Source organism: Mirounga leonina, unplaced genomic scaffold (genome assembly GCF_011800145.1).
Source record: "Mirounga leonina isolate KUSES-001 unplaced genomic scaffold, KU_Mleo_1.0 Mir_53, whole genome shotgun sequence".
NCBI lineage: Eukaryota > Metazoa > Chordata > Mammalia > Carnivora > Phocidae > Mirounga > Mirounga leonina.
The window spans coordinates 85,229,736-85,255,924 of record NW_023270807.1 but is presented as its reverse complement, the minus strand read 5'-3'; the positions used below and the strand labels follow the sequence as shown (position 1 = coordinate 85,255,924).

General features: G+C 40.5%; 1 protein-coding gene across 1 annotated transcript; it reads left to right on the top strand.

Moving 5' to 3' along the window:
• On the top strand, positions 1–24,783 carry LOC118001370 (vascular non-inflammatory molecule 3-like). The gene is given in 11 exon segments (XM_034991456.1): positions 1–57; positions 4,243–4,395; positions 4,605–4,638; positions 4,641–4,675; positions 4,801–4,927; positions 18,828–19,024; positions 20,490–20,597; positions 20,599–20,782; positions 21,546–21,919; positions 23,784–23,957; positions 24,658–24,783. Coding segments are annotated over 11 exon segments (1,569 nt in total).
• Positions 24,784–26,189: the final 1,406 nt, after the last annotated feature.

Genomic DNA, 26,189 nt, shown 5'->3' with positions numbered 1-26,189 from the left:
ATGCATCATTATTATCTGACCCTCTCTTGGCTTCGGTTGCATCAACTGTCTGAAGAGGTGAGTGCCCACACAAGTGAAGAGCCAGAGGAGGGCTGGTTAAAGTTCCCACTGGCTCTGCTCAAGTTCAGGCTGGTTCTGCTCAAGCTGCCATTTCCTTTCACAGAGGCTGATTCAAACCGTCTTGCAAAGGACACATGCGAGAATCCAGTGCAGGGGCAGGACAGCAACGTTGTTCTTTCTCACCATGTTCTTTTGGGGGTACAGTATCTTCTTCTTCTTCCTCTTCCTTTTTTTTTTTTTTTTTTTTGTGGCATACAGTATCAAGAGAAAGTAGTTTTAAGAGAAGGGTCTGATAGGGACGCCTGGGTGGCTCAGTCGGTTGAGCATCTGCCTTCGGCTCGGGTCGTGATCCCGGGGTCCTGGGATCGAGTCCCGCATTGGGCTCCTTGTTCCGCGGGGGGCCTGCTTCTCCCTCTGCCTCTGCCTCTCTCTATCTCTCATGAATAAATAAATAAAATCTTTAAAAAAAAAAAAGAGAAGGGCCTGATTTTTCTGTTTCTTGCTTTCTCTTTGTTGGGTCATCCTTGCTGTCTTTGAGGAAATGCTGTCAATAATTGTACGTGCTATTTCCAACACTTTCTTTCTTTCTTTCTTTCTTTTTTAAGATTTTATTTATTTTTCAAGAGAGAGAGAGACAGCGAGAGAGGGAACACAAGCAGGGGGAGTGGTAGAGGGAGAAGCAGGCTTCCTGCTGAGCAGGGAGCCCGATGCGGGCTCGATCCCAGGACCCTGGGATCATGACCCGAGCTGAAGGCAGGCGCTTAACGACTGAGCCACCCAGATGCCCCAACACTTTATTTCTTAACTCACTGATTATCATTTCCTATCCGGGAGAGAGCTCAGACCCGGAGGTCCCGTAGCTTGTGTAAGAGCCTGGAGCTGCTCCTTGCCCTCCCGTGGCTGAGTTCCGTGGCTCCTTTCCTGGGCAGCCACCACCCCGCGGATGTGCACCTGCCTTGCGGGGCGGGGCGGGGCGTGCTTTCCGGCCCGTTCCCTCCCCAGCAGTTCCCCAGCAAGTACCCCAAGTAGACTAGATTCGTTTAACTGAACAACAGTAGTTTTGCAAACTTAATGAATAATAGTAAGCAGTCAGGATCATTACATGACTCAATTGTCGCTCCTTTTTGTTAATTATTGTGATCCCATCATAATCTTACAGAGGACTTTGATGTGTCTTTGCCTCTCAGAGTAACCTTGTGAAGGTGATAGAGCAGGTGTGATTACTTCAACTCTTAGGTGAGTGATAGAGGTTCAAAGAAGGCGAGTGCAAAGCAGAAACCACATCTATTCTTCTACCTTACTACCCAAGTAAAACCTACCCCAGTTGAACACTGTTCTAAGAGACAATCGGATGCACAATTAGAAACAAATATTTGAGCTATGACCCTTTTTATAGTGATTCTTTGACCAAATAATTTTGAATCAGTTGTGACTTTTCACCCTTGTAACTAAATCCATTAATCACAAAATGGTAAATTATCAAGTAGGCACTAGTCATGGTAAATTATGATTCATCAATGCTCCCTGTGACAAGGTAACATTTTATAACTGAGCTAAACTGAAGAAGTTAAGCCTTACTTAATCGATCACTTTTATGAACATGAAAATTTAAACTCTGCAAGTTCTAAGTTTTTTTGTTTGTTAGTTGTTTGGTTTAGTGCAAAAAGGTAAGTTTTTATTAAAGCCCTGGGACAGGACCCCTGGCAGGAAGAGCTGCCTGAAAGTTCTATGTCTTGAATTGAATTCTAAAGACTTAGAACAGTATCAACTGCCTCTGTAGCAAATGGTTGTAAAGATGATCCCCCTTTTCTTTATATCGTAAGGATCTTTCTATATTTAAATTGCTGTTTTCCATGCCTTTACTTCTGTTACTCACATCTCAATTTCAATGAAACAATTTTGAAATGCTGCAGAGAAAAAAGGGAACTTGGTCACCATCTTGACTTCACATCAGAAGCCATTGGCCCTTTCTCCCTCCAGCCAGAAACCCTATTTAACACCATCTCTCTCTTTTAGAGCCACAAAGGAAGAAAATCATCCAGGAAACTTGGGGACGCTAAGACAGGAAAGACAGATATGGCTGTTTCTGCTCCTACCCTCAAAAAGAAAAGACTGTGGATCTTCTTCACCAGCTTACCTGACTGCTTCCAAGCAAAAGAGATAATGAAGTATCATTAATTGGTGAGTTAAGTCACATGAAAGTAGGTCATGATCTAAATAATTCTTGGAGAGATGGAAAAGCTTGAGAGTCCTGAAGGTGGTCATTTTACTTTGTTTTTTAAAAAGATTTATTTATTTATTTTAGTGTGGGGGAAGGAGGGGCAGATGGAGAGGGAAAGAGAGAATCTCAAGCAGACTCCCCACTGAGCGTGGACGACACGGGGCTCCATCTTACAACCCAGAGATCATGACCTGGCTGAAATCAAGAGTTCAACACTTAACCGATTGAGCCACCCAGGTGCTCCAAGGTGGTCACTTTAAATTGGGTTCTTTAAAAGGCTCCGATGTTCAGGCACTTGGATGCAGACATTAAATCAGAGTACAGACACATGCATGATATCTTAGATATAAGGGGAAGATTCTGGAATCAAGAGTGAGAATTTGCACACCCTTCTCTAAGTTACTCTGCTTCTCTGTGCCTCAGATTCCTGTCTTATAAAGTGTGAGCATTTTGTTTATATGCTCTCTAAAAGCACTCACAATCTCTAGGAATAGGTTATATTATACCAATGACCTATATTAATATAATAACTATATACAAACTATATATATATGGTATAATCACTTACTAATAATTGATTGTACAATCTGCTACAAATTCATAAAAATATCTATCCCCTCACATTTTCCACTAAAGGGCTTGACTCTTTTCTCAAGTTCTCTATGATACAGGTAAGAAGTCATTCTTAAATAGAAAATACTATTCAAAGCAGAAAATATGAGCAGACATGTTTATAGCTCTTAGAACTTTCCTTCACCCAGAACTTTATCTCAGTATGAAGGAAAACACAGAATAATTTTATTTGCTTGTTGCTACTCTACTGTCTCAAAGTATTTGAATGACTTTTACTAAAAGGCCCAAATTAACAACAACAACAACAAACCTAAAAAAACAACTAGAAAAATCTCTTGTATGTAGGATTGGGATCAGGGAAGGGAGAACATGGATGTCCTAGGAAGGCATCAGAGGTCACATAATGTATGTGTATTCTTAAAACTCTTTTATATGATTAATTTGTCTTTAGCAAAGTGAAAGTTATATCTTATCGGGGTTATAATAGAGATTATCTTTATGATCACCAGCCTGAGATACTTCTTCCTTGTATCTACTTCTGAAGGAAGGAGGGAAGGGAAGAAGGAAGGAGGGAAGGAGAGAAGGAAGGAAGGGAGGGAGGGAGGAAGGGAGGAAGGAAGGAAAGAAGGGAGGAAGGAAGGGAGGAAGGAAGGAAGGAAGGAAGGAAGGGAGAGAGGGAGGGAGGGAGGAAGGAAGGAAGGAAGGAATGGGAGGGAGGGAGAAGTAAGCTTAGTTCCCTGAGGGCTGGGGCTGGCTAAGCAATGGCCTTGATTTCTTCGCTGGCCTGACAGCAGAGAGCAGCACCTCACAATCAGTGCTTTGGGCACTAAGGATTCAGCAGTGAATAAACTAGGCACAAAATCATGCTTTTATGGAGCACACGTTCTTAGTCTTTAATGGGTAAGTCAGTATCAATTTGGGTGAACTTCGTTCCTGATATTATACTGTAGTACATTTTCCTAGCAGCAAATATTTTAAAATCATCCTCCTCTTCTAAAAATAGACATGATGTAAATCATGTAACAGAACAGAAAAAAATCGTTAGTTTTTGTAATTTAATAAATGAAATGTTTATTGTATTATGATGTTCCTCATGAGAGTTAGTTATTTTCTTTCTATCAGTAAAAGGGTACAATTGTATTATATTTGAATTTTTTTTTTGAATTTGATATCAAATCTTACCAATAGTAAATGTTTACAATCCTTGTAATCCTTTCTGGTTGTATTCATTGAACTGCAATATTTTTTTCCACAAAAGTGGTCAGGCATAATATTCATAAGATTATAAAATAAGACCCCGCTAGCTGGCAGTAAGTTTTATGTTATATAAATGCTTCCTTCTCTATAAATACTAAATTAATGGTACTTTCACTTTTAGAACTCACTAGACCTTGGCCACGATCACTTTCTCTCTTCAAATCTCTGTGTCAATTTTTGCCCTAGTCACTCTGCACGTCAGTGCTCTGGGTACTTTTATAGCTGCAGTATATGAACATGCTGTTATATTGCCAAATAAAACAGAAACACTTGTGGGACGCCTGGTGGCTCAGCCAGTTAAATGTCTGACTCTTGATTTTGGCTCAGGTCCTGAGAGTGAGCCCTCTGTTGGGCTCTGTGCTCAGTGGGGAGTCTGCTTGAGATTCTCTCTCTCCCTCTGCCCCTCCCACCCCCTGACAAATAAATAAATAAATAGATAAATAAATAAATAAAGTCTGAAAACAACAACAACACAGAAACACTTGTTCTTCAGGACAACGTCCTACTCCTTATGAACAAGAGTATAGATTTCTAGAGGGAGTGATTAATCAGGCAGCTGGGCAGGTATTCTTTTTATTTCTGCTAATCATAATTTATGGGATGGGAAGGAGCGCTAGTAGAAGACTGGAGCGTTGAATTGTCCATGTTACGTATGAAGAAATAACTTTGATTTCACTTGTTTCAAACAGAATGCTCAAATTATTGTGACTCCAGAAGATGTACTTTATGGATGGAAATTTACCAGGGAAACCATTTTTCCTTATCTGGAGGATATTCCAGGACCCCAGGTGAATTGGATTCCATGCTGAGACCCCCAACAGATATTTTAACTATACTCATTGTTTGTGCAAAAATGCTGTAATTCTCTAAAATGTGCATGTTCACCACAGCAAAAATGATAAATCCTGAACTATCACATATGTGGCATATGATATTGTTATATCTACCTTGACATTTGTTTAAAAAAATTGTGCTTAGATGCCATTTAACAATCATTTATGATTGAATAGCTTTATTAAATTTGGAGAAAATATGTGAACAAGATATTTATGGCTAGGATTAGAAGCTAAGTGGAAGAGAATCTCATGAAGTCAAATAATAAATTAATTTCTGAAGTGGACAGTGGGCTGTGTTTGGGAAATATTCCAAGGTCTCCACTGAAGGTACCATACTTCAATCTCAGGGAGACTTTCTGTTCCAGAATCTAATTCCTAGAAAGAAAGACCTCACTATGTCTATTTTTGTGAATCATAAGACCTTATGCTTTAAAACTTTGTGTTTTCCTTGGCTCATAAAGCTAATTTTCCTGAGGAAAAATAATCTAGAAACTTTCTATATAAAATATTTGGTACATGTAAGTGCATATTGGCACACACTCTCTCTCTCCTGTCAAATCCTCTCTTACTCTCTCATACTTTCATGCTTTTGTCATTTTTTGTTTGTTTGTTTTCATGGAGGATTATGAATACCATACTTTTTAAAGCATATCTGATTATTCTGACATTTATATAAGGGTTATTAGGAAACAGCTTTTCTTAGCTCTAGAGAGACTCAAAGAAGAAAATATTGGGTGATGTGATGGTAGACAGCTAATTTTCCCATCCTTCTTGTCCTGAGTTGATGCTCTCTATGGCGTTTGTAAATTTTCTTTTGTGCCAGAAAAGAGGTCAATAGCTGGATGGTCTTCCTGTATAGAAGTTTTGAGAATTGGGACAACTCATTTATTTCACAGCTCATGGTAGGACTGAGTTCTGGATTTCTGGTTAAAAACAACATATGTTGTAAATTTATGGACTAGTCAAAGATCACAGCAGCTATGGAAACTAGTGAAGGTTGGGGGAAAGGTTTTTACATATGGTTAGTAAAGAGCTCTGTCACAGCCCACAGTAGAAAGAATGAATTTTTACAGAAAATGGGGCTTGCATCATCACCCAAGATAGTCCACATTTAATTCACTTACCTTTTCATTCATTCAGTCATTATTTATTGAACACCTATGACGTGCCAGATACTATTGCAGAAATAGGAGATGTAGCACTTAATAAAATGAAGTTTATGCCCCGCCCCCCACCATGGCTTATGAATATTTAGTGAGAGAAGGTAGAGGTAAATAAACTCACTTATTATATAGAATTTTGTATGGTGATCCGAATGGATATGTTTTAGATGTCAAGGTGACAGGGTTTGTTGCCAGACTGTGGGAGGATGAGAGAAAGACAAGCATCAGGAGAGACTCCCGTTTTTGGCTTGAGCAACTGGAGACATGGACTTGCCATTTACAGATATAGACAGCACTGAAGGAACAGTGCATCTGGGATGCAAATTAGGAAACCAACTTTGTGCATCTTAAGTGAGAGCTGCCCTTTAGACGTCCAAGTGGAGGTGTCAACCTGGCAATTACATATACAAGTCTGGCATGAAAGGACAAAGTCAGGACTGGAGATAGAAACCTGAGTTTGAGCACAAAGATGATTTTTTAGCACCATAAAGGTTGACCTATGGAGTAAGTTACAGAAGAGAAGAGATCTAAGGCTTGAATTCTAGGAAATTCCAATGTTTAGACTCAGGAGAGGTGAGGAGCATGAGAAGAGCAGCCAGTGAGAAGGGGAATGTGAGAGAGTGGGGTCCAATAAGCAAGGTGAAGTGTTTCCAGGAAAGGGTGTAATTAACTGTGTCAAGTACTACAGATAAGAATGATCAAGTAAGATGTGGAGCTCATCGTTGGCATTATTAGTAAGAGCTGTCAGGTGGGAAGCTGGTTGGAGAGCTTCAAGAGAGAATGAGAGAGGACAAACTGGAAACAGCAAGATGGACAACCCCTTCCAGAAGTTTTGCTGTAAGAGGGAGGTGAGAAAATATTTAGAGGGGTCTGTGGGTTCAAGAGAGGTTTTTAATTTATTTTTTTTTAAAGATTTTATTTATTTATTCATGAGAGACAGAGAGAGAGAGGCAGAGGGAGAAGCAGGCTCCCAAGGAGCAGGGAGCCCGATGTGGGACTCGATCCCAGGACCCTGAGATCATGACCTGAGCTGAAGGCAGACGCTTAACCATCTGAGCCACCCAGGTGCCCTTTAATTTATTTTTTTAAAGATGGGAAGTACTAGAGCATATTTATGTGTCGACAGAAAGATCCAGTGGAGAGGAGACAATCAACGATGCAGGGGAGTGAATAAGGAATTGCCAGAGCAGGGACCCCTGGGTGACTCAGTCAGTTAAACGTCTGCCTTCGGCTCAGGTCATGATCCCAGAGTCCTGGGATCGAGCCCCGCATCAGGCTCCCAGCTTGGTGGGAAGCCTGCTTCTCCCTCTCCCACTCCCTCTGCTTGCCTCTCCACCTCCTTGTGCTCTGTCAAATAAATAAAATCTTTAAAAAAATTAAAAAAAAAAAAAAAGGAATTGCCAGAGCAATAGCTATGATGTGGAAAAAATTCATCAAGTTTAATTTGTGGCTTTTAATTATGTTCTTTTTCATGAATAGTTTTTATATTGTAAATTGACTTACACTTAGATTCTGGCTATTGTTTGTTTCTGAATGAAGTGGATAAAATGCATTTTTAGGTGAAGATGTCTCCTTAAGAATTGAGATATAATTGACATGAAACGTTGTATAAGTTTAAGGCGTACAGTGTGTTGATTTGATACTATATATTGCAATACGAGGACCACCGTAGTGTTAGCTAACACTGATGTCACTTCACATAATTACTATTTCTTTTTTGGGGTGAGAACAATTAAGATCTAGTCTCTTAGCAACTTTGAAGTTCATCCTAGAGTATTGTTAACTGTAATCACTATGCTGTACATCAGATCTTCGGGACGTATTTGTTTGCTAGTTGCAAGGTTGTACCTTTAAACAGTATCCCCAATTCCTCCTTCTCCTGAGCCCCTGGTAATCACTATTCTATTCTTTTTTTTTTATGAGTTCAGCTTTTCTATATTCCACATATAAATGATTATCACCCAGTATTTCTCTGTCTCTGCCTTTTTTTTTTTTTTTTGAAGATTTTTATTTATTTATTTGACAGAGAGAGAGAGAGACGGCGAGAGAGGGAACACAAGCAGGGGGAGTGGGAGAGGGAGAAGCAGGCTTCCCGCCAAGCAGGGAGCCCGACATGGGGCTCGATCCCAGGACCCTGGGATCATGACCTGAGCCGAAGGCAGACGCTTAACCGTCTCTGTCTCTGTCTAACTTAACTGAAATGCCTTAATTAAAATTTCATTTGTCTGGGTGGCTCAGTTGGTTAAGCGTCTGCCTTCGGCTCAGGTCACGATCCCAGGGTCCCAGGATTGAGTCCTGGGATTGAGTCCTGCATCAGGCTCCGTGCTCGGCAGGGAGTCTGTTTGTCCTTTCCCCCCTGCTTGTGCTCTCTCTCTCTCTCAAATAAATAAATACAATCTTTGAAAAAAGAAAAAAATTTCTTTTAGATTTGGTCACACACCAGTACAAGCAAGACTCAGCTACCTGGTCAAGAACAACACTATGTCTTGGCAAATACTGCTGACAAAAAGCCATGTAGTTCCTAGGACTCCACATATCCTCCTAATGGCTGTCATCAATACAATACTACTGTGGTGTATAATACAGGGGGAATACTGGTGGCACATTGCCATAGGTAAGAGGGAGGGAGCATATAAAACAGAAGCTGTTATGAGAGTGGGCAATGCTGTATTGAAGAGTTTGATTTTCATTCCCTAAATACGATGTTACTAGAGATTTTTTTTAAGTGAGCAATTAAAAAAATGGCATTTTAGCAAAAAAAAAATGATCTGGAAAAAATGTAGGTGTTGTAATAGTGCAGGATTGAGGTTTTTTTGTATATAAAAAAACAGGTAGTTTTAACATCGATACAAAAGATTATAGGTGATTGTTATCTGGGTACCGCTTATATAAAAAAGATACAGAGATGTTTCCAAACTGTATGAATCAGTTTCATAGAAGGTAAATTCCCTATTATTTATTAAATCACAAAAATCATCTTTCTCTTTATTTTCTACACCAGTTAATTTAATTACCCTCTTAAAGGTTTAAGGTTCAATCATAACATTTTTACTTTAAAGTCTGAGTTGAAAGACTAAAATAACCTTATGCCAATGAACTATTGAGACTTCATCAAGATAAAAAACTTTTGCATAGCAAAGGAAACAGTCAACAAAACCAAGACAACCAACAGAATGGGAGAAGATATTTGCAAATGACATATCAGATAAAGGGCTAGTATCCAAAATCTATAAAGAACTTATCAAACTCAACAAACACCCAAAGAACAAAGAATCCAATCAAGAAATGGGCAGAAGACATGAACAGACATTTTTCCAAAGAAGACATCCAAATGACCAACAGACACATGAAAAAGTGCTCAACATCACTCGGCATCAGTTAAATCCAAATTAAAACCTCAATGAGATACCATCTCACACCAGTCAGAATGGCTAAAATTAGTCATTTCAATTTTAGCCATTAGTCAATGGCTAAAAAAGTCAGGAAATGACGATGTTGGCGAGGATGTGGAAAAATGGGAACCCTCCTACACTGTTGGTGGGAATGCAAGCTGGTGCAGGCACTCTGGAAAACAGTAGGGAGGTTCCTCAAAAAGTTGAAAATAGAGCTACCCTATGACCCAGCAATTGCACTACTGAGTATTTACCCCAAAGATACAAATGTAGCGATCCGAAGGGGTACATGCATCCCAATGTTTATAGCAGCAATGTCCACAATAGCTAAACTATGGAAAAAGCTAAGATGTCCATCAACAGATGAATGGATAAAGACAATGTGGTATGTATATATACAATGGAATATTATGCAGCCATCAAAAAATCCCAAAATCTTGCCATTTGCAACAACATGGATGGAACTAGAGGGTATTATGCTAAATGAAATAAGTCAAGTATCATATGGTCTCATTGATATGAGGAATTCTTTTTTTTTTTTTAAGATTTTATTTATTTATTTGACAGAGAGAGAGACAGCGAGAGAGGGAACACAAGTAGGGGAAGTGGGAGAGGGAGAAGCAGGCTTCCCACGGAGCAGGGAGCCCGATGTGGGGCTCGATCCCAGGACCCTGGGATCATGACCCGAGCTGAAGGCAGATGCTTAACAACTGAGCCACCCAGGAGCCCTGATATGAGGAATTCTTAATCTCAGCAAACAAAATGGTGGTTGCTGGAGTGGTGGGGGGGGGGTGGGAGGGATGGGGTGGTTGAGTGATGGACATTGGGGAGGGTATGTGCTATAGTGAGTGCTGTGAATTGTGTAAGACTGATGAATCACAGACCGTACCTCTGAAACAAATAATACATTATATGTTTAAAAAAAAAAAAAAGATAGTAGGAAGGGAAAAATGAAGGGGGGGAATCAGATGGGGAGATGAACCATGAGAGACTATGGACTCTGAGAAACAAACTGAGGGTTTTAGAGGGGAGGGGGGTGGGGGGATGGGTTAGCCCAGTGATGGGTATTAAGGAGGACACGTATTGAATGGAGCACTGGGTGTTATACAAAAACAATGAATCATGGAACACTATATCAAAAACTAATGATATAATGTATGGTGACTAACATAACATAATAAAATAAAATAAAATAAATAAAACAACCTTATGCCATAATTTTACACTAAGTGGGGTAGGGAGAGAGCCTAGCCTTTTAAATATTTTTTTTTTTTTTAAGATTTTATTTATTTGCGTGAGAGAGAATGAGAGACAGAGAGCATGAGAGGGAGGAGGGTCAGAGGGAGAAGCAGACTCCCTGCCGAGCAGGGAGCCCGATGCGGGACTCGATCCCGGGACTCCAGGATCATGACCCGAGCCGAAGGCAGTCGCCCAACCAACTGAGCCACCCAGGCGCCCCCAGCCTAGCCTTTTAAATGGAGATGTGATGTGCGTGTCAGTGGGCATGATCCTCTTCCTCCCCCATATTTTTCTTAAGCATCTTAAATTGTAGCCTCAGAATCTTCTGAGTGGAGAAATTATCTCTGGGAAGTTCCAGTTAAAATATAAATATCAGTCAAGAGGAGTGATATTAAGGCAATGATTTTCAAATGTTTTGATCCCTATTAGAAAAAAAATTTTAACATGAGTCCTCGATATATATATATATATATTTTATTTATAAGTATTTATAAGTAAAACACATGGCTTTCAAAAAGTTTTCTCTATAGTTTTGTGGGTTTTGACTATTTCTTTTCATATATAATTAAACTTTCATGTTCTCCTCAAAAATGTGTCTCAGACTAGGAATAGAAATGTTAGCTCTTCAATTTTCTTGTTTTTGAGATTATATTTGTATTATTAGTATCATTTTAAATGCACTTTCTTCGCAAGAATCATTTTAAGCTATTCTTCTATTCTGTAAGTGTTAATTAATTATCCAGTAGCCTAGTTGGTCAGTCCACTGAGCCAGGCCCAAGTAAATTGCAGGATGGCACAGTGCACTGAATGTGGGCGAACTAGTGAGGAATCTGTTGTCATCCTGTGCAAACTGAGGGGATCTTACTCTCCCCTCAGGGTACCTTGGAGACCATTTGTGACCCATGACCTTTGACATATGGACCTAATAAGCATACCTTTGGGGGCACCCGGGTGGCTCTGTCGGTAAAGCGTTTGCCTTCGGCTCAGGTCATGATCCCAGAGTGCTGGGATGGAGCCCCACGTCAGGCTTCCTGCTCAGCAGGGAGCCTGCTTCTCCCTCTCCCACTCCCCCTTCTTGTGTTCCCTCTCTCGCTGTCTCTCTCTGTCAAATAAATAAATAAATTCTTTACCGAAAAAGGAGTATCTTTGTCAATCAATTCTTTAAAATGCTAGTAGATTTCAATTTCTTTTTAAATTTTTTATATGGAAAATAAATGTTGAGAGAAATTTTAATAGTCTTATTCCCAAGCTTTGGCATTTCCTATTTTGCAGACCATTTTATTAAACTGTTGACCCTGATTATTATGTTAGACTAAGTTAGTTTTTCAAGTTTACCTAAAAGAAATCAAGGAGAACTGAAAAAAAAAACATTCATTTTCAACAGCGACTTTGAAAGTTAGGTAAGAGTCTAAAATTTCTTTGGATGGAACATGGTAAAGAGGGAAGTGGCATCCCTCATCTGGTTAACAGATGCTTATTGTGCAGAGTAACATGCACTATTCTTTGAATCCCTGATACCTAGAAACAAAAAAGCTTCTTCATCTTTCAAGAAGCTCATAGTCTTTGGGATTTATGGGAAGGTATTTGGCTCCTAATTGGGGGGAGGGAGTAGGGATAAAGACACACACACACACACACACACACACACAGGAGTGAGGGGGGCCGGGGTGGGGGAGATAGGACAGAAACAGAGACAGAAAGAAACTGCATTTGTCCATGTTTTCCTTGGAAATTTACTTCCAATCACCAGATTCATACACTTCCCGTAGAGTTCCTGCTGTTGAATACAGCCAGATCACACATTCTCTCTCTGTCTCAAAAAAATTTATGAAAATGTTTCAGACACACAGAAATTATAAAGGATTGCATAACAATCACCTATGTACCCACTGCCCAGTTTATGCAGTGAAGCAGGCTGCCCCTTGTGTTCCCTTCCAGTCACATTCTCCTCTTTTCCCTGGTCCCTTCTCTGGATGAAATCGCTATCCTAAGATTTTTCTAGATCGTTCCCATGACCTCCTGGTAGTTTATTACATATGTACATATTCCTGCTTAGTACCATTTTGCATTTTTTTGAACTATGTATATATGCATATTTATTGCATAGAAATACATTGCATTTCTTATTTCTATATAAGAAATTGTGAGCTTAATCCATGTAAATAAGCATCACTCTAATTTCACGCATTTTCACTGCTGTATGGTGTGCAGTTATATGAATGTGCTAGTTATTAAGCTGTTGTCACTCAGCTCCAAACCCTCGCTTCTCCATTCTTCGTGATGGTGCGGTAGGGCTAGGCAAACCTGTTTCTCCTTTGCCTCCTGGCTCCCTATTACACTCTGCCGATAGGGGGCACTAGAGGAATACGGAAGGTTGGAAGAGAGGCGACGCGACTCTGTTTGCTCATCTATCACAATTGTCCCATCCACCCAGGGGCTGTAGTTCGTTCGGGTAGCAGATGCCTCTAATTTTCAGTTTGTTCCCATTCTGACAGAACCAGTGTCATTGCCTTTCTTCAAAACTACCAGCACCAGCCATTGCCTTCTCCAGAGATTAGAGTCCTAGCTCCCTGGGGATCTGCCTCTCAGGATCTGGCTCTCAGCTCCACAGGCTCCTCTGGAAAGCTTCCAACCCTTCACAGCCTCTCTTCCCTCTGGTCACAAACGCAGGAGTGGTAGCTGCTTTCTGTAGTTCTCTTTGCTACCCAAGGGTTCCTTTCATGTCCTTCATTCATCAAATACCTCTTTAACCAAATCCCTATGTTAAATTCTCTTAAAATAATTGGTGTAGATTCTGTTTTCCTGGTTGCATCTTGTCTGGTACATTGGTGAAAACAATATTCAAGTGTCCTTTCTCCTACAGATGAATATGGTGAGCATAATTGCCCTGAAATCTTGGGTAAACTCCATGATGTAGTAACAAACAATGTGTGTGTGTGGGGGGGGGCAGTGGTGGTTTCAGGCATCCTGTCAGGGCCTCTCCTCCAGCCAATGGTAAAAAAGCAAAAGGCCCATCGTCTGACTTCCTCTGACCTGCCATATTCTTCACATCACAAGGACTGTGGGGACCATGAGCTTTGGATGCACATCTGTGAGAACACAGGCTTTGTGGCCACATGCAAGCAGGTGTTTATATGATTTCTTAGGAACGAGCTGAACCAAGAAGCAACATTAGCTGATTCTGAATCATTGTTTTCAACGGTCTTTGTCCTTGGACCTTTTTCTGTGGTTTAGCCTATTCAACAGATGCTTAGGTTTTCTAATTTTTGGTTATTTATTTATTACAATTATTATTACTATTAATTCCTATTATAAATAAAGTTTCTCTGAACATCCTGTATATGTCTCTTTGATCTTAAGTCAAAGAACTTCTTGGATGCCTACTATATGTCAGGGGGCCTCGTGCTGGATGGTGATAATGAATAGCACAAAAGTTCTGTTTCTTCAGGATCACAGTCTAGAAGACAGAGCATCACTATCAGTGCCATCATTCATTACCATAGTAATCCAAATTTGAACACTTAGAAAATGCCTCACACTGTGCTAAGCATTTTCAAGCATCTCATTTAACACTGTAATAAAAGTCATAGAATGATAATGCTGTGATCAATATAAGGGCCAGGAATGGGTCCATTTTACCTCGGAAGACAAAGATGTGAAGGGCCAGCTGGGTAAATCAGTCAGGGCATTCTAGGTAGACTTCGTCATGCGTACAAAGACATGGAAGAATAGCATGCTATAAAAAGAGTACAACATATTGGAGGGGGTGTGGGGAGGAGAAGAGTAAAGGAGGAAGAGGAAGGAGAAACAATAAAAATAGGAGGCAAGGGCCAGATCATTGAAGCACAAAGGAAGTCTAGACGTTATCCTGAAACTAACAAAAAGATGCATTGAAGGATTTTAGAGGATAATATGATGAATCAAAGAGTTTTAAAAAACAACTTTGATAGTTGTTTGGAAGATAGAGTAGATGGGAGTAGAAAGGGAAATTCTAAATGCAGGTTGGCCAGATAGGAGACAATTTTCCTCAGGATACTGATGGCAGAATAGCCCCTGGGGATATGCTTGAAGAACACTAAGGAAACCAACACAACTGGAGCCACATGAACGTGGGGGAAATTACTAGGAGTTGATGTTAGAAGTAACAGGAGGCTGGATCATAGTGAGGCTTCTAGGCGTTGCAAGAACTTGGCTTTTTACTCTGAGTGAAGTGGGATGCCATTGAAAGATTTTGAGCAGAGTAGTGACACAGTTTGATATTTTAATAGGATCATTCTGATTCCTGTTGAGCAAAAGCAGAAGTAGTGGTACCAAAACCAGGTAGGAGGGTATTGGAATAATCCAGGCCAGAGATGATGGTGGCTTGGACCAGGATTGTGGTAGCAAAAGGTCTCCCGATTGAACATGTGTGGAGGGAGAGACAAAGAGAAAAGTAAGTATAACTCCAAGGGCTTTGGCCTGAAAAATTAGAGAACTAAAAGCCATTAACTGAGATCTGAAATCCAGGTTGTAGAAGAACTTAAACAATGTCAGCTTTTCCCAAAAAGCAGTCAAGTCCGATGCTGCAACGTAGGAGCTCTACTATGTGAGTCAGTCTCGCCCAGGATTTTCACCTTTGAAAAAATATTCTCTGAGTGTTGCATGGTCTGTGTTTACAGTAACCACACAACTATAATCCAATGTTTACTTGATTATGGGTTTTTTTTCCAGAGCAGGAAGGACTCATTATTTGCAATGATTCAAGAGGCTGACACTAAAATTCACACTGTTTGCCTGGGCTGATAAAGCTGATGTTCCTAGGGGAAAGATGTCCCAAAGCCTGATAATTAATCTCAGATGAATTATTTTAAGTTGGGAAGGTAGGTGACCAATGAAACTTTAACTTATTCGAGTCTTGCAGACATTTATTCAAATGGTAAGCTTTCAGCTCTGAGTTATAAGAGAAGAAATCCAATATTTAATATAATGGTAATATTTGTTAAAAAAAAAAGCCACCATTTCTTCCCTACTAATATTTATCTCTAAGGGAGATAATAGAGGGCCACATGGCCATCCCTGTGTATTTAAATACTATCATTTAGAATACTGACACGTCTGAGCTTTACCCATGAGGAACTAACAGAAGATATTAAAATACTTAATTATTTATCAAAAAGAAAGAAAGAAAGGAAGGAGGGAAGGAAGGAAGGAGGGAAGGAAGGAAGAAGGAAGAAGGAAAAAGAAAAAGACAAAGAAAAGAAAATATGTGATAGTTTTATTGAAGGTCTTAATGAATAGCAATGTTAACAATATTGCCCTGTTTTTCCTGAGGGGGAAGGAAAAAGAAATGCTTTGCAGCAATAGTCATAAATCTGTCCTTTCTATTCAAAGATTAGCTCAACATCAACTGTAGAGGAGCTGTCCAATTTTCCCAACACCATTTGTTGAAGAGACTGTCTTTTTTCCATTGGACATTCTTTCCTGCTTTGTTGAAGATCAAGGTAATGGTGGCCTCATAAAATGAGTTTGGAAGTTTTCCTTCCATTTCTATTTTTTGGAACAGTTTCAGAAGAATAGGTATTAATTCTTCTTTAAATGTTTGGTAGAATTCCCCTGGGAAGCCATCTGGCCCTGGGCTTTTGTTTCTTGGGAGATTTTTGATGACTGCTTCAATTTCTTAGTGGTTATAGGTCCCTCTCCTTTCTATTTCTTTCTGGTTCAGTTTTGGTAGTTTATACACCTCTAGGAGTGCATCCATTTCTTCCAGATTATCTAATTTGCTGGCATAGAGTTGCTCATAATATGTTCTTATTTGGTGTTGGTTGTGATCTCTCCTCTTTCATTCATGACTTTATTTGTTTGGGTCCTTTCTCTTCTTTTTGATAAGTCTGGCCATGGGTTTATCAATCTTACTAATTCTTTCAAAGAACCAGCTCCTAGTTTCATTGATCTGTTCTACTCTTCTTTTGGTTTCTATTTCATTGATCTCTGCTCTGATCTTTATTATTTCTCTTCTCCTGCTGGGTTTAGGCTTTATTTGCTGTTCTTTCTCCAGCTCCTTTATGTGTAGGGTTAGGTTGTGTGTTTGAGACCTTTCTTGTTTCTTGAGAAAGGCTTGTATTGCTATATACTTTCCTCATAGGACTGCCTTTGCTGCATCCCAAAGATTTTGAACAGTTGTGTTTTCTTGTTCATTTGTTTCCATGAGTTTTTTAAATTCTTCTTTAATTTCCTGGTTGACCCATTCATTCTTTATGCTCTTTAGCCTCCATGTATTTGGGTTCTTTCCGACTTTCCTCTTGTGATTGAGTTCTAGTTTCAAAGCATTGTGGTCTGAAAATATGCACGGAATGATCCCAATCTTTTGGTACTGGTTGAGACCTGATTTGTGACCTAGGATGTGATCTATTCTGGAGAATGTTTTCCATGGGCACTAGAGAAGAATGTGTATTCTGTTGCTTTGGGATGGAATGTTCTGAATATATCTGTGAAGTCCATTTGGTCCAGTGTGTCATTTAAAGTCCTTATTTCCTTGTTGATCTTTTGCTTAGACGATCTGTCCATTTCAGTGAGGGGGGTGTTAAAGTCCCCCACTATTATTGTATTGTTGTCGATGTGTTTCTTTGCTTTTGTTATTAACTGGCTTATATAATTGGCTGTTCCCATGTTAGGGGCATAGATATTTACAATTGTTAGATTTCTTGTTGGATAGACCCTTTAAATATGAAATAGTGTCCTTCCTCATCTCTTATTATAGTCTTTGGTTTAAAATCTAATTTGTCTGATATAAGGATTGCCACCCCAGCTTTCTTTTGGTGTCCATTAGCATGATAAATGGTTTTTCACCCCCTCACTTTCAATCTGGGAGTGTCTTTGGGTCTAAAATGAGTCTTTTGCAGACAGCATATCGATAGGTCTTGGTTCTTTATCCAATCTGATACCCTGTGTCTTTTGATTGGGGCATTTAGCCCATTTACATTCAGGGTAACTATTGAAAGATATGAATTTAAGATTATGAATTTCTCATGAGCACCCTCTAAGGCAGGAAGGAAGCTATTATGTTGTACTGACAGATGAGGAAACTGAGCCAGCATAGTGAAGCCCTTTTCTCCCTCTCTTTTACCTCCCTCCCTCTCTCCCCCCCCCTCCATTCCTTCCTTCCTGAAATATTTCAAGTACATAATGTCACCTTTGTTCTCTATAGAAGATGATTGACATAGAACCAACTATTTATTGCTTCCTAGTAAGACTATGGCTTGAATTATAGAAAGGTCCTCCTCATTAGAAGAGTGTGTTGGGTGCCTGGGTGGTTCAGTCAGTTGAGCATCTGTCTCTTGGTTTCCACTCAGGTCATCATCTTGGGGTTGTGGGATTGAGCCCTGAGTTGGGCTCTGTGCTCAGCGGGGAGTCTGCTGGAGATTCTCTCTCTCCCTCTCCTTCTGCCCCTCCCCCTGCTCTCTCTCTCTCTCTCTCAAATAAATAAATAAAATCTTAAAAAAAAAGAAGAAGAAGAACGTGTTATATTTCAAGTCCTTCATTTAATTGCCTGGAAGCACTTTATGAGAGAAAGCTTTGCTTCTCTTCTTTCTCCTCTTCCTCCACCTTCTTTTCTGTGCTTCAGTCTCACACTGCAGTTGAGAATCTGGCACATTAAAATAGATTAGCTTTCAGGGGAGTTGGGGGGCTGGGCAAATTGGGTGAAGGAGAGCGGGAGGTACAGCCTTCCAGTTATGGAATGAATAAGTCATGGAATAAAAGGCACAGCATAAGGAATATAGTTAATGGTATTGTGATAGAGTTGTATGGTGACAGATGTAACTGCCCTTGTGGTGAGCACAGCATAATGTATAGAGTCCAATCATTATGTTATTTTTTTACACCTAAAACTGCTGTAATATTGTGTGTCAGTTATACTTCAATAAAAAATAAACAAAATAAAAGATTAGTTTTCATAAAGATGAAGATTATATTGCTTGTGAAATTTTAGGTCTTCTCTGATTTGATTCTTAACCTAGAGCTTGTGTTCTAACTAACGGGCAAATTAAGTATCATTTTGGAAGATTAGGCATCACTGAAGTATAGTAAGTTTAAGGCAATATCTATTAAATTAGGTTTGGCTACACCCTGGTGCAAGAAAGCCTCAGCTGCCTGACCAAGGACAATTCTATCTCCATTGTGGCAAATATTGGGGACAAGAAGTCATGCAATGCCAGTGACCCTCAGTGTCCGCCTGATGGTCGTTACCAGTACAACACCGATGTGGTGTTTGATTCTCAGGGAAAAGTGGTGGCACGCTATCATAAGGTGAGAATTTCTTTTGTTTGTCTGTGGTATGCGTGTAGACTCATCTGTTGAATGTGGGTGAGACAATCGCAATGAATGCATTTCTTAATTATTATGTTTTAGTTGAACAGGGGCTTTCATTTACTTTGGTCTCATATAAGGGTCCTGAGTTTGAATTAATCATAAAATAGAATATGGCAGAATATTGAAACAGTGGTATAATAGTCTCACAAGGATTTTAATAGTCTCTGAGAAAGAGGGTGACATGCTGTTTCATCCATGATTTAATACCAGGATTAGTTTTCTGGCTCAATTTGTTAACATTTTATACGAAGCTTTGGTCAGTCATTCATTCCGTTAGGACTTGTTTCTTTTCTTTTCTTTTTTAATTCAAGTAAGCTCTATGCCCAACGTGGGGCTTGACCTCATGATGCAGAGATCAAGAGCCGTATGCTCTACCAACTGAGCCAGCCACGTACCCCTATTAGGACAGTTTTGATTGCAACAATAGAAAACCCCACATGAAATTTACTTGAAAACACCCCATGGAATTTCCTTATGTATCTGAAAAACTATAAATCATAGGAAATAGTTTCAGATGTGGTCTATCCCTCAGAGGCTTTAAAGATGTCAGCCATTCTTCTAGCTCTCTTAGCCCTTGCTCCAGCTTTTACTCAGGCTGTCCTTTTAGAGGCCACATAGTGCCCAACACAAACCTTATATCCTATAGCGTTCTATAGCAGCAAAATCCAGAGGAAGAGTGTATGTCTTACTCCTAGAACATCTGCAAAAGCCTCATCATGCTTTGACTCCAGTTAGGCTGCATGCCTTCCTTAAGCTGATCACTGCAGGAGGAAGGATAAGCTACCACCTGAGTGGAGGGGGGAGGAGTCAGTAATCCTCACTGAAGGGGAAAGAGTATGTCCAGAACACATATATGTACACACCGAGCCTAATCTAAACCTGAGCAAGTACTCCTGAACCCAGGCAAAGTGGAGTTTGGGAGAATAATCAAGCTGGAAAAATCATGAATGGCTTACTGATTAATAAGGTTTAGCTATTACATTGTCAAAATTCACTTTAAATGTACTTCAGTTATATAAACCCACCAGTATTGTAGGGAGATATGGCAAAGTTAATTTTATTAGACGTCACACTGGCAGTGCTGTTGGTATTTAAAGAACAAAAGTGATAAAAAGCCTGAAATTTATAAGGTTCAAAATTTCAACCTGTGATATTAAGACAGAAATATGCACTTTCTGAAAATCATTTGTAGGTATGATTTCATTCGTTAGTTGCGGAAAACTGAAGTTTTTTGATTAACGTCATGGTAATAAAACTCATAGTGGGTGTGATTTATACAAATTTATGTGTAATTGTTTTAAATATGCACATCAGCATGGAGGGGAAAAATTTTATGGATATGGGGCACCTCTATTTGGCAGTTTTCTTACTTATTTTCCCCTTCTTTGCTTTTTGTTGACAGTACAATCTTTTTGCACCCGAAATTCAATTTGATTTCCCCAAGGATCCAGAATTTGTGACTTTTGACACTCCCTTTGGGAAGTTTGGCATTTTCACTTGCTTTGACATTTTTTTCTCATGACCCGGCCATCGTGGTGGTGGATGATCTTCATGTTGACAGCGTTCTCTACCCCGTGGCGTGGTACAACACACTGCCCCTTCTCTTGGCTGTTCCCTTCCACTCCGCATGGGCCAGAGCCATGAGAGTCAACCTGCTTGCTGCGAATACCCACAACACTGGCACGCACATGACAGGTAACTCACACCTGTCCTGCACCAACTGGCCATGACAGTCTCAGGAAGTCTTCATTGCTTTTCAAGCCACATTTTTCTTTAATAATTCTTTTATTAACTCTAATGTCACAAAATTAATGATAGCGTGGCTTTCTGTACCAACATTATTTAAGGAACATTATCCCTATGAGTACAGAAGGAGGTAAACATTATTATCTCAATTTCATATGAGGGAAAATTGGAGTTAAAGGAAAGTCAAGTCACATAAACAAAACAAAACAAAACAACACAAAAAAACCAAGGCCAGCTCTAAAGAACTTTTCAGCCAGCATCCATTAGTCGTATTGAAATAAATCTTGTTGAGGTGATAAAATCAATTTAAACTTAAGCAGGTCTTTAGAATTTATCCTTCGTAGCATCCATGTTCAAGGTAATGCAGGCTCCCCTCTTAACTGCTTGGTTATTCATTGATCCAGATGAAGAAACTTAAACACAAATAAATTAGATAGGGGAATTATCTAGTTGTTGTTAAGTTGGCTTAAAAGGGGGTAGTTTACATAAAAAAGAGAAGCCGCCCAAGTCAATTGATAATTTCAGATAATTATGGAGGACACGGAGTCAGATTGGAACTATGTCAGTGCAACAAGCTATCTCCTTGATTATCCTGAAAGTGCTTATGCTTTGATAAAGTTGTATCTAGTTTCTCATGGGAATGATTCCGTTGGTTTGAGACCATGCAAAATTTGGAACCAATATTTGTGTGACTTTGTGTCCACTTCTGTAGGGAGTGGATTCTACACACCGGAAGCTGTCCAAGGGTATCACTATGACATGGAAACAGAGAGTGGCCAACTGATGCTCTCAGAATTGAAGTCCCGGCCCCATAGTGAACCCAGCTACCCTGTAGCTGTTGACTGGAGTGCTCATGCCAGAAGCATCAAGCCATTCTTGTCTGAGCAGTCAAATTTTCTGGGAATGATTTATTTTAATGAGCGCACCTTCATTGAGCTTAAGAGAAACACGGGAAATTACACAGTTTGCCAGAAAGACCTGTGTTGTCACTTAACTTACAAGATGTCTGAGAAGCAAACAGATGAGATGTATGCACTAGGTGGTTTTGATGGACTGCACACAGTAGAAGGTCAATATTACTTACAGGTAAAAATTGCTTCCGTGTGTTAGAATGGATTTTTTGGTTAGTTTTTTTTTTTTTTTTTTAATTTTACTAGACCATCACTGCATTTCTTTAAAAATTGTGCTGGATTCAATTAATTGGTATAGTGCTAACATTGATTACTAAAGTTTCCCCCACAGAATGCTTTATTTGTTTAGTTTTAGCAAGAACAGAATTACTTCTCTTGGCGGCAAAGTAAAACATAAAGCAGATTGATTCGTTCTCGGCCAGCCAGATTCAAGTTTAAAAAGCTGCAACTTCCTTGCATTCTCGTTTTATGTCAGGTGGCTTTAGAGCTGTGTGTTCCAGACTGCCTTCAACTGGCATCCAGAATAAGAACATCATTTCCCATCACAATGCAGTGCAGTCAAGATGTGTGACTGAATTATAATAGATTTGCTTTAAACAAATATTTTGTTAATCAATTCAAATTAGAATTAGAAATGTTACAGGATTTTTTTCCATCGGTGCCCGGGGTTCTTGGTCATGCTGCTTTGAAGAATGAAGAAGAGGTAGACCAGACAGAGTGATGGGCAGCAAAGCAAGGTTTATTGAGGGATAGCAAAGTGATTGTACAAAGCTCCAGAGGAGGGAGGGGACCCGAAAGGGTTGCCACCGGTGTTTCTAAGTCTAGGCGTTTTTATAGGATTGTTGGTGGGCTGTTTTAATCTGATTAACCCTCCCTGCACCTGTCATGCAATCAGGTTTTTGTCACATGAGAAAGGGTGGAGGGCTCCTTCCAGTGTAAAATCCTCTTAAGTGTGGTTTCCTCTTAGGGTGGGGCCCTTCTCCCTGCCTGCCTTCCTTCCAACTATCCTTCATCAGAAATAACTCTAGGGATGCCCGGGTGGCTCAGTCGGTTAAGCGTCTGCTCAGGTCATGATCCCAGGGTCCTGGGATGGAGCCCCGCATCGGGCTCCCTGCTCAGTGGAGAGTCTGCTTCTCCCTCTGCCTGCTGCTCCCCCTGCTTTGTGCTCTCTCTCTCTCTGGCATAAATAAATAAAGTCTTTAAAAAGTAATAAAATAAAAAAAAGAAATAGCTCTAATTATGAGCAATGGCACTCTGACTTTTAAAACCTAGTTTATTGCTTTTCACTTTATTAAAAAAAAAAAAAGACTTAATCTTGACCCTTGAATTGATTTTAGGATTCACTAATGACCTGTAGTTTGAAAAGACTCTGCTTCAGTGGTGTAGGGAACAAGGGCAGGCCACCCCAAGATGAGCCACTTTGGCATGAAGATTATTGTGAGATAAAAAGCAATCAAAAGCTAGCAAATTCAGAAAAACCTCCTTACTTCCCGCACAACTGCCTAAAAAGAATTGAGATAGAGGATCTGCTCCAGGAGGAGATCTATCACCATAGAAAACTATGTCATGACATGAAGTGGGAGTGGCAGACAGGGAGGAACCCCACAAGGCCTATTTGAACAAAGTTGTCTATGTCTTTTGTTTCTGAGTGGCTCAGCAAACATTTGTTTACCAAATGTTTTATTCTTTTCCATCTTCCTGTGAATCGCATTCTTTCTCTTTCAAGTCCCAGACCCCTAAGCCTTTCTCCTTACTTCAGAATGACATATGTACCTCATTTGGCCTGACTGCCTTTGGAATTTCCGTGTCTGTGTGGATTCCCCGTAAGCACAAAATTAAATTTGACTTTCTCCTGTTAATCTGTCTCATGTCAACTCAGTTCTTAGTCTGGATAGAAGGACCATGAAGGGGACAGGAAATTCTTTCTCCCTGACAGATACAACCTAACAAATTTTCCTCTATTCCTTGAGATTGTGTCTCTTGTGGAGAAAATATTTCCAAGATTTCTGACCACCTCTGTCTCTCCTTTGCCTCCATAGATATGCACATTACTGAAGTGTCAAACCACTGACCTGAGAACTTGTGGGGAGCCTGTGGGGTCAGCTTTTACCAGGTTTGAAGAATTTTCCCTTAGTGGCACATTTGCAACACATTATGTTTTCCCACAGATCATTCTCAGTGGAAGTCAACTTGCTCCTGAGAGACATTATGAGGTAGGAGGAATTCAGGATGATAAGTTTCTTTGAGCAGATGGGGTAGACTGGCATCATGAATGATAAATTTCTTTGAGCAGATAGGGTAGACTGGCATCATTAAATCTTTGAAATTATGACAAAGGATTGCAATGTTGTGGCTCACATTATATGGCAAAACTTTAAAGACAAGGGGAACCTATAATATGGAAGGGAGTTGTGGTTTTAGACATCTTTAGGCTGTGATGGGAAATTTGGGGTTCATTTTTCTACATAAATGTGATGTTGCGATCCAAGGCAACAGGAGGGTTATGGAGAACTAAAAAAAGAAGTATTGATTGTGGATGATGGCAACAAATATTCTCTTTATTTGCATGGTGTAGAAGGCCCAAGTTAAATACATTAAATAATGCATCTACAACTTGTTTCATGGGTATGTTATTTTAAGAAGTTGTTATAATGAGAGCAATAATGATACTATTATCATGAGTTAAAAGATTTTTTTTTATACATCATCTTTTTTAACCGCCTCTGCCATAGTTTACTTATGCCCTTTCACCTAAATCTCTCTCCTATTCGAACTTTAGATCTGACACATGGGTCTTCTGACACCAAATCCTGTGTGCCTGTTACTACTTTAGAGTAAGGTTGTCAGAGAAGGGCCTCTGGGCTGGAAACCGAAGCTCTGCATTGGAGTTCAGCCTTTGCTTTCTTTGATCAGATTTCAAGAGATAGACGTCTGAGGAGCCGGAGCGGAGCCTCTCTGCCTGTCTTAGTTATGGCCCTGCATGGAAGAGTGTTTGAGAAGGACCCTCCATGCCACTTAGGGCAAGGACCTAGGAGATGACCATGATCTCCTTCCATGGGCACACTTTCAGGATTGCCCTGGCAAAGAAAGGGAGAAAAAAAAATGCTTCATGTCTGTTTAAAAGAGATGTCACAGGGGGAGAGGAAAGATGGAGGAGGAGTAGGGGACCCTATTTCAACTGGTCCCCGGAATTGAGCTGGATATCTACCAGACCACTCTGAGCACCCACAAAACCAGCCTGAGATGTAAGAAGATCTGGATCTCTACAAATAGAATATCGCAGGTGGCTGGTTTCGAGGTACAAAGCGGGGAGCCGTGATTCCGCGGGCAGATATCAGAGGATAAATGGCAGCGGGAGGGTGCCTGGACGTGGGGATCCTACACCGCCGGTGAGCGACAGCCTCGTGCGCTGCGGACGGGCACAGACTCGCAGACCGGTAGCGGCGGGGAAAGGACTTTAGGGCAGTCCCCGGGGCGGGAACCCAGAGCGGTGGGGTCACGCCTCCGAACTGCAGCCCCTGGGTTGGAAACCCAGAGCGGCAGGGTCATGCGCGTGAACTGGGAGTGGCTGGTGGTTTTAGAAGCACAAACGGCAGAGAGGTGCCCCGACCTGGAGGCAGGACTGGGAGTGCTTTGGAGGGGTGCACAACCCAGGACGCTGCAGTTTATAGCAGCACGGACAGAAACGGAGACAGTGTGGCCTGGAGAGCCCACTGAAGAACAGACTGAGGTCTCTCTGCTCTGAGGCAGAGGGTTGGAAATGGTCTCTTCTGCCCTGACTCACAGAAGAGACATGGAAAGCCGCCAGGGAAAGGCGCCAGAGAACAAAAGCCCCCAAAACTGATTCCCGCTGAGCCCATTACCCACCACAGGGGTGCAGGGCAACTCCGCCCAAACAGGGTTGCCTGAGTAACAGCGCAGCAGGCCCCTCCCACAGAAGACAGGCTGGGAAAACAAGAGGCCAGCAACCCTAAGGTCCCAAGAAAACAGGTGCATCTTGCTTGGGTTCTGGTCAATAATTTGGACTCTATACATTCCCTCAAACACCCATCAACAGAATGACTAGGAGGAGGAGCCTCCAAAATAGGAAAGATTCAGAGATTATGACTTATGCTGCAGATTTACAAATGGATGCAGATATAACCAAGATGTCGGAGATGGAATTCAGGCTAGCAATTGTGAAGACAATGGCTAGAATGGAGGAATCAATTAATGGCAACATAGAGTCTGTAGGGGCAGAAATAAAAGTTGAATTTGCAGAACTTAAAAATGCTATCAATGAGATCCAATCCAATCTATATAATCTAACAGCTAGGGTAACTGAGGCAGAAGAACAAATAAGTGACCTGGAAGACAATATAATAGATAAAAAGGGAAAAGAGGAGGCCAGGGAAAAACAACTCAGAATCCATGAAAATAGAATCAGAGAAATAAGTGACACCATG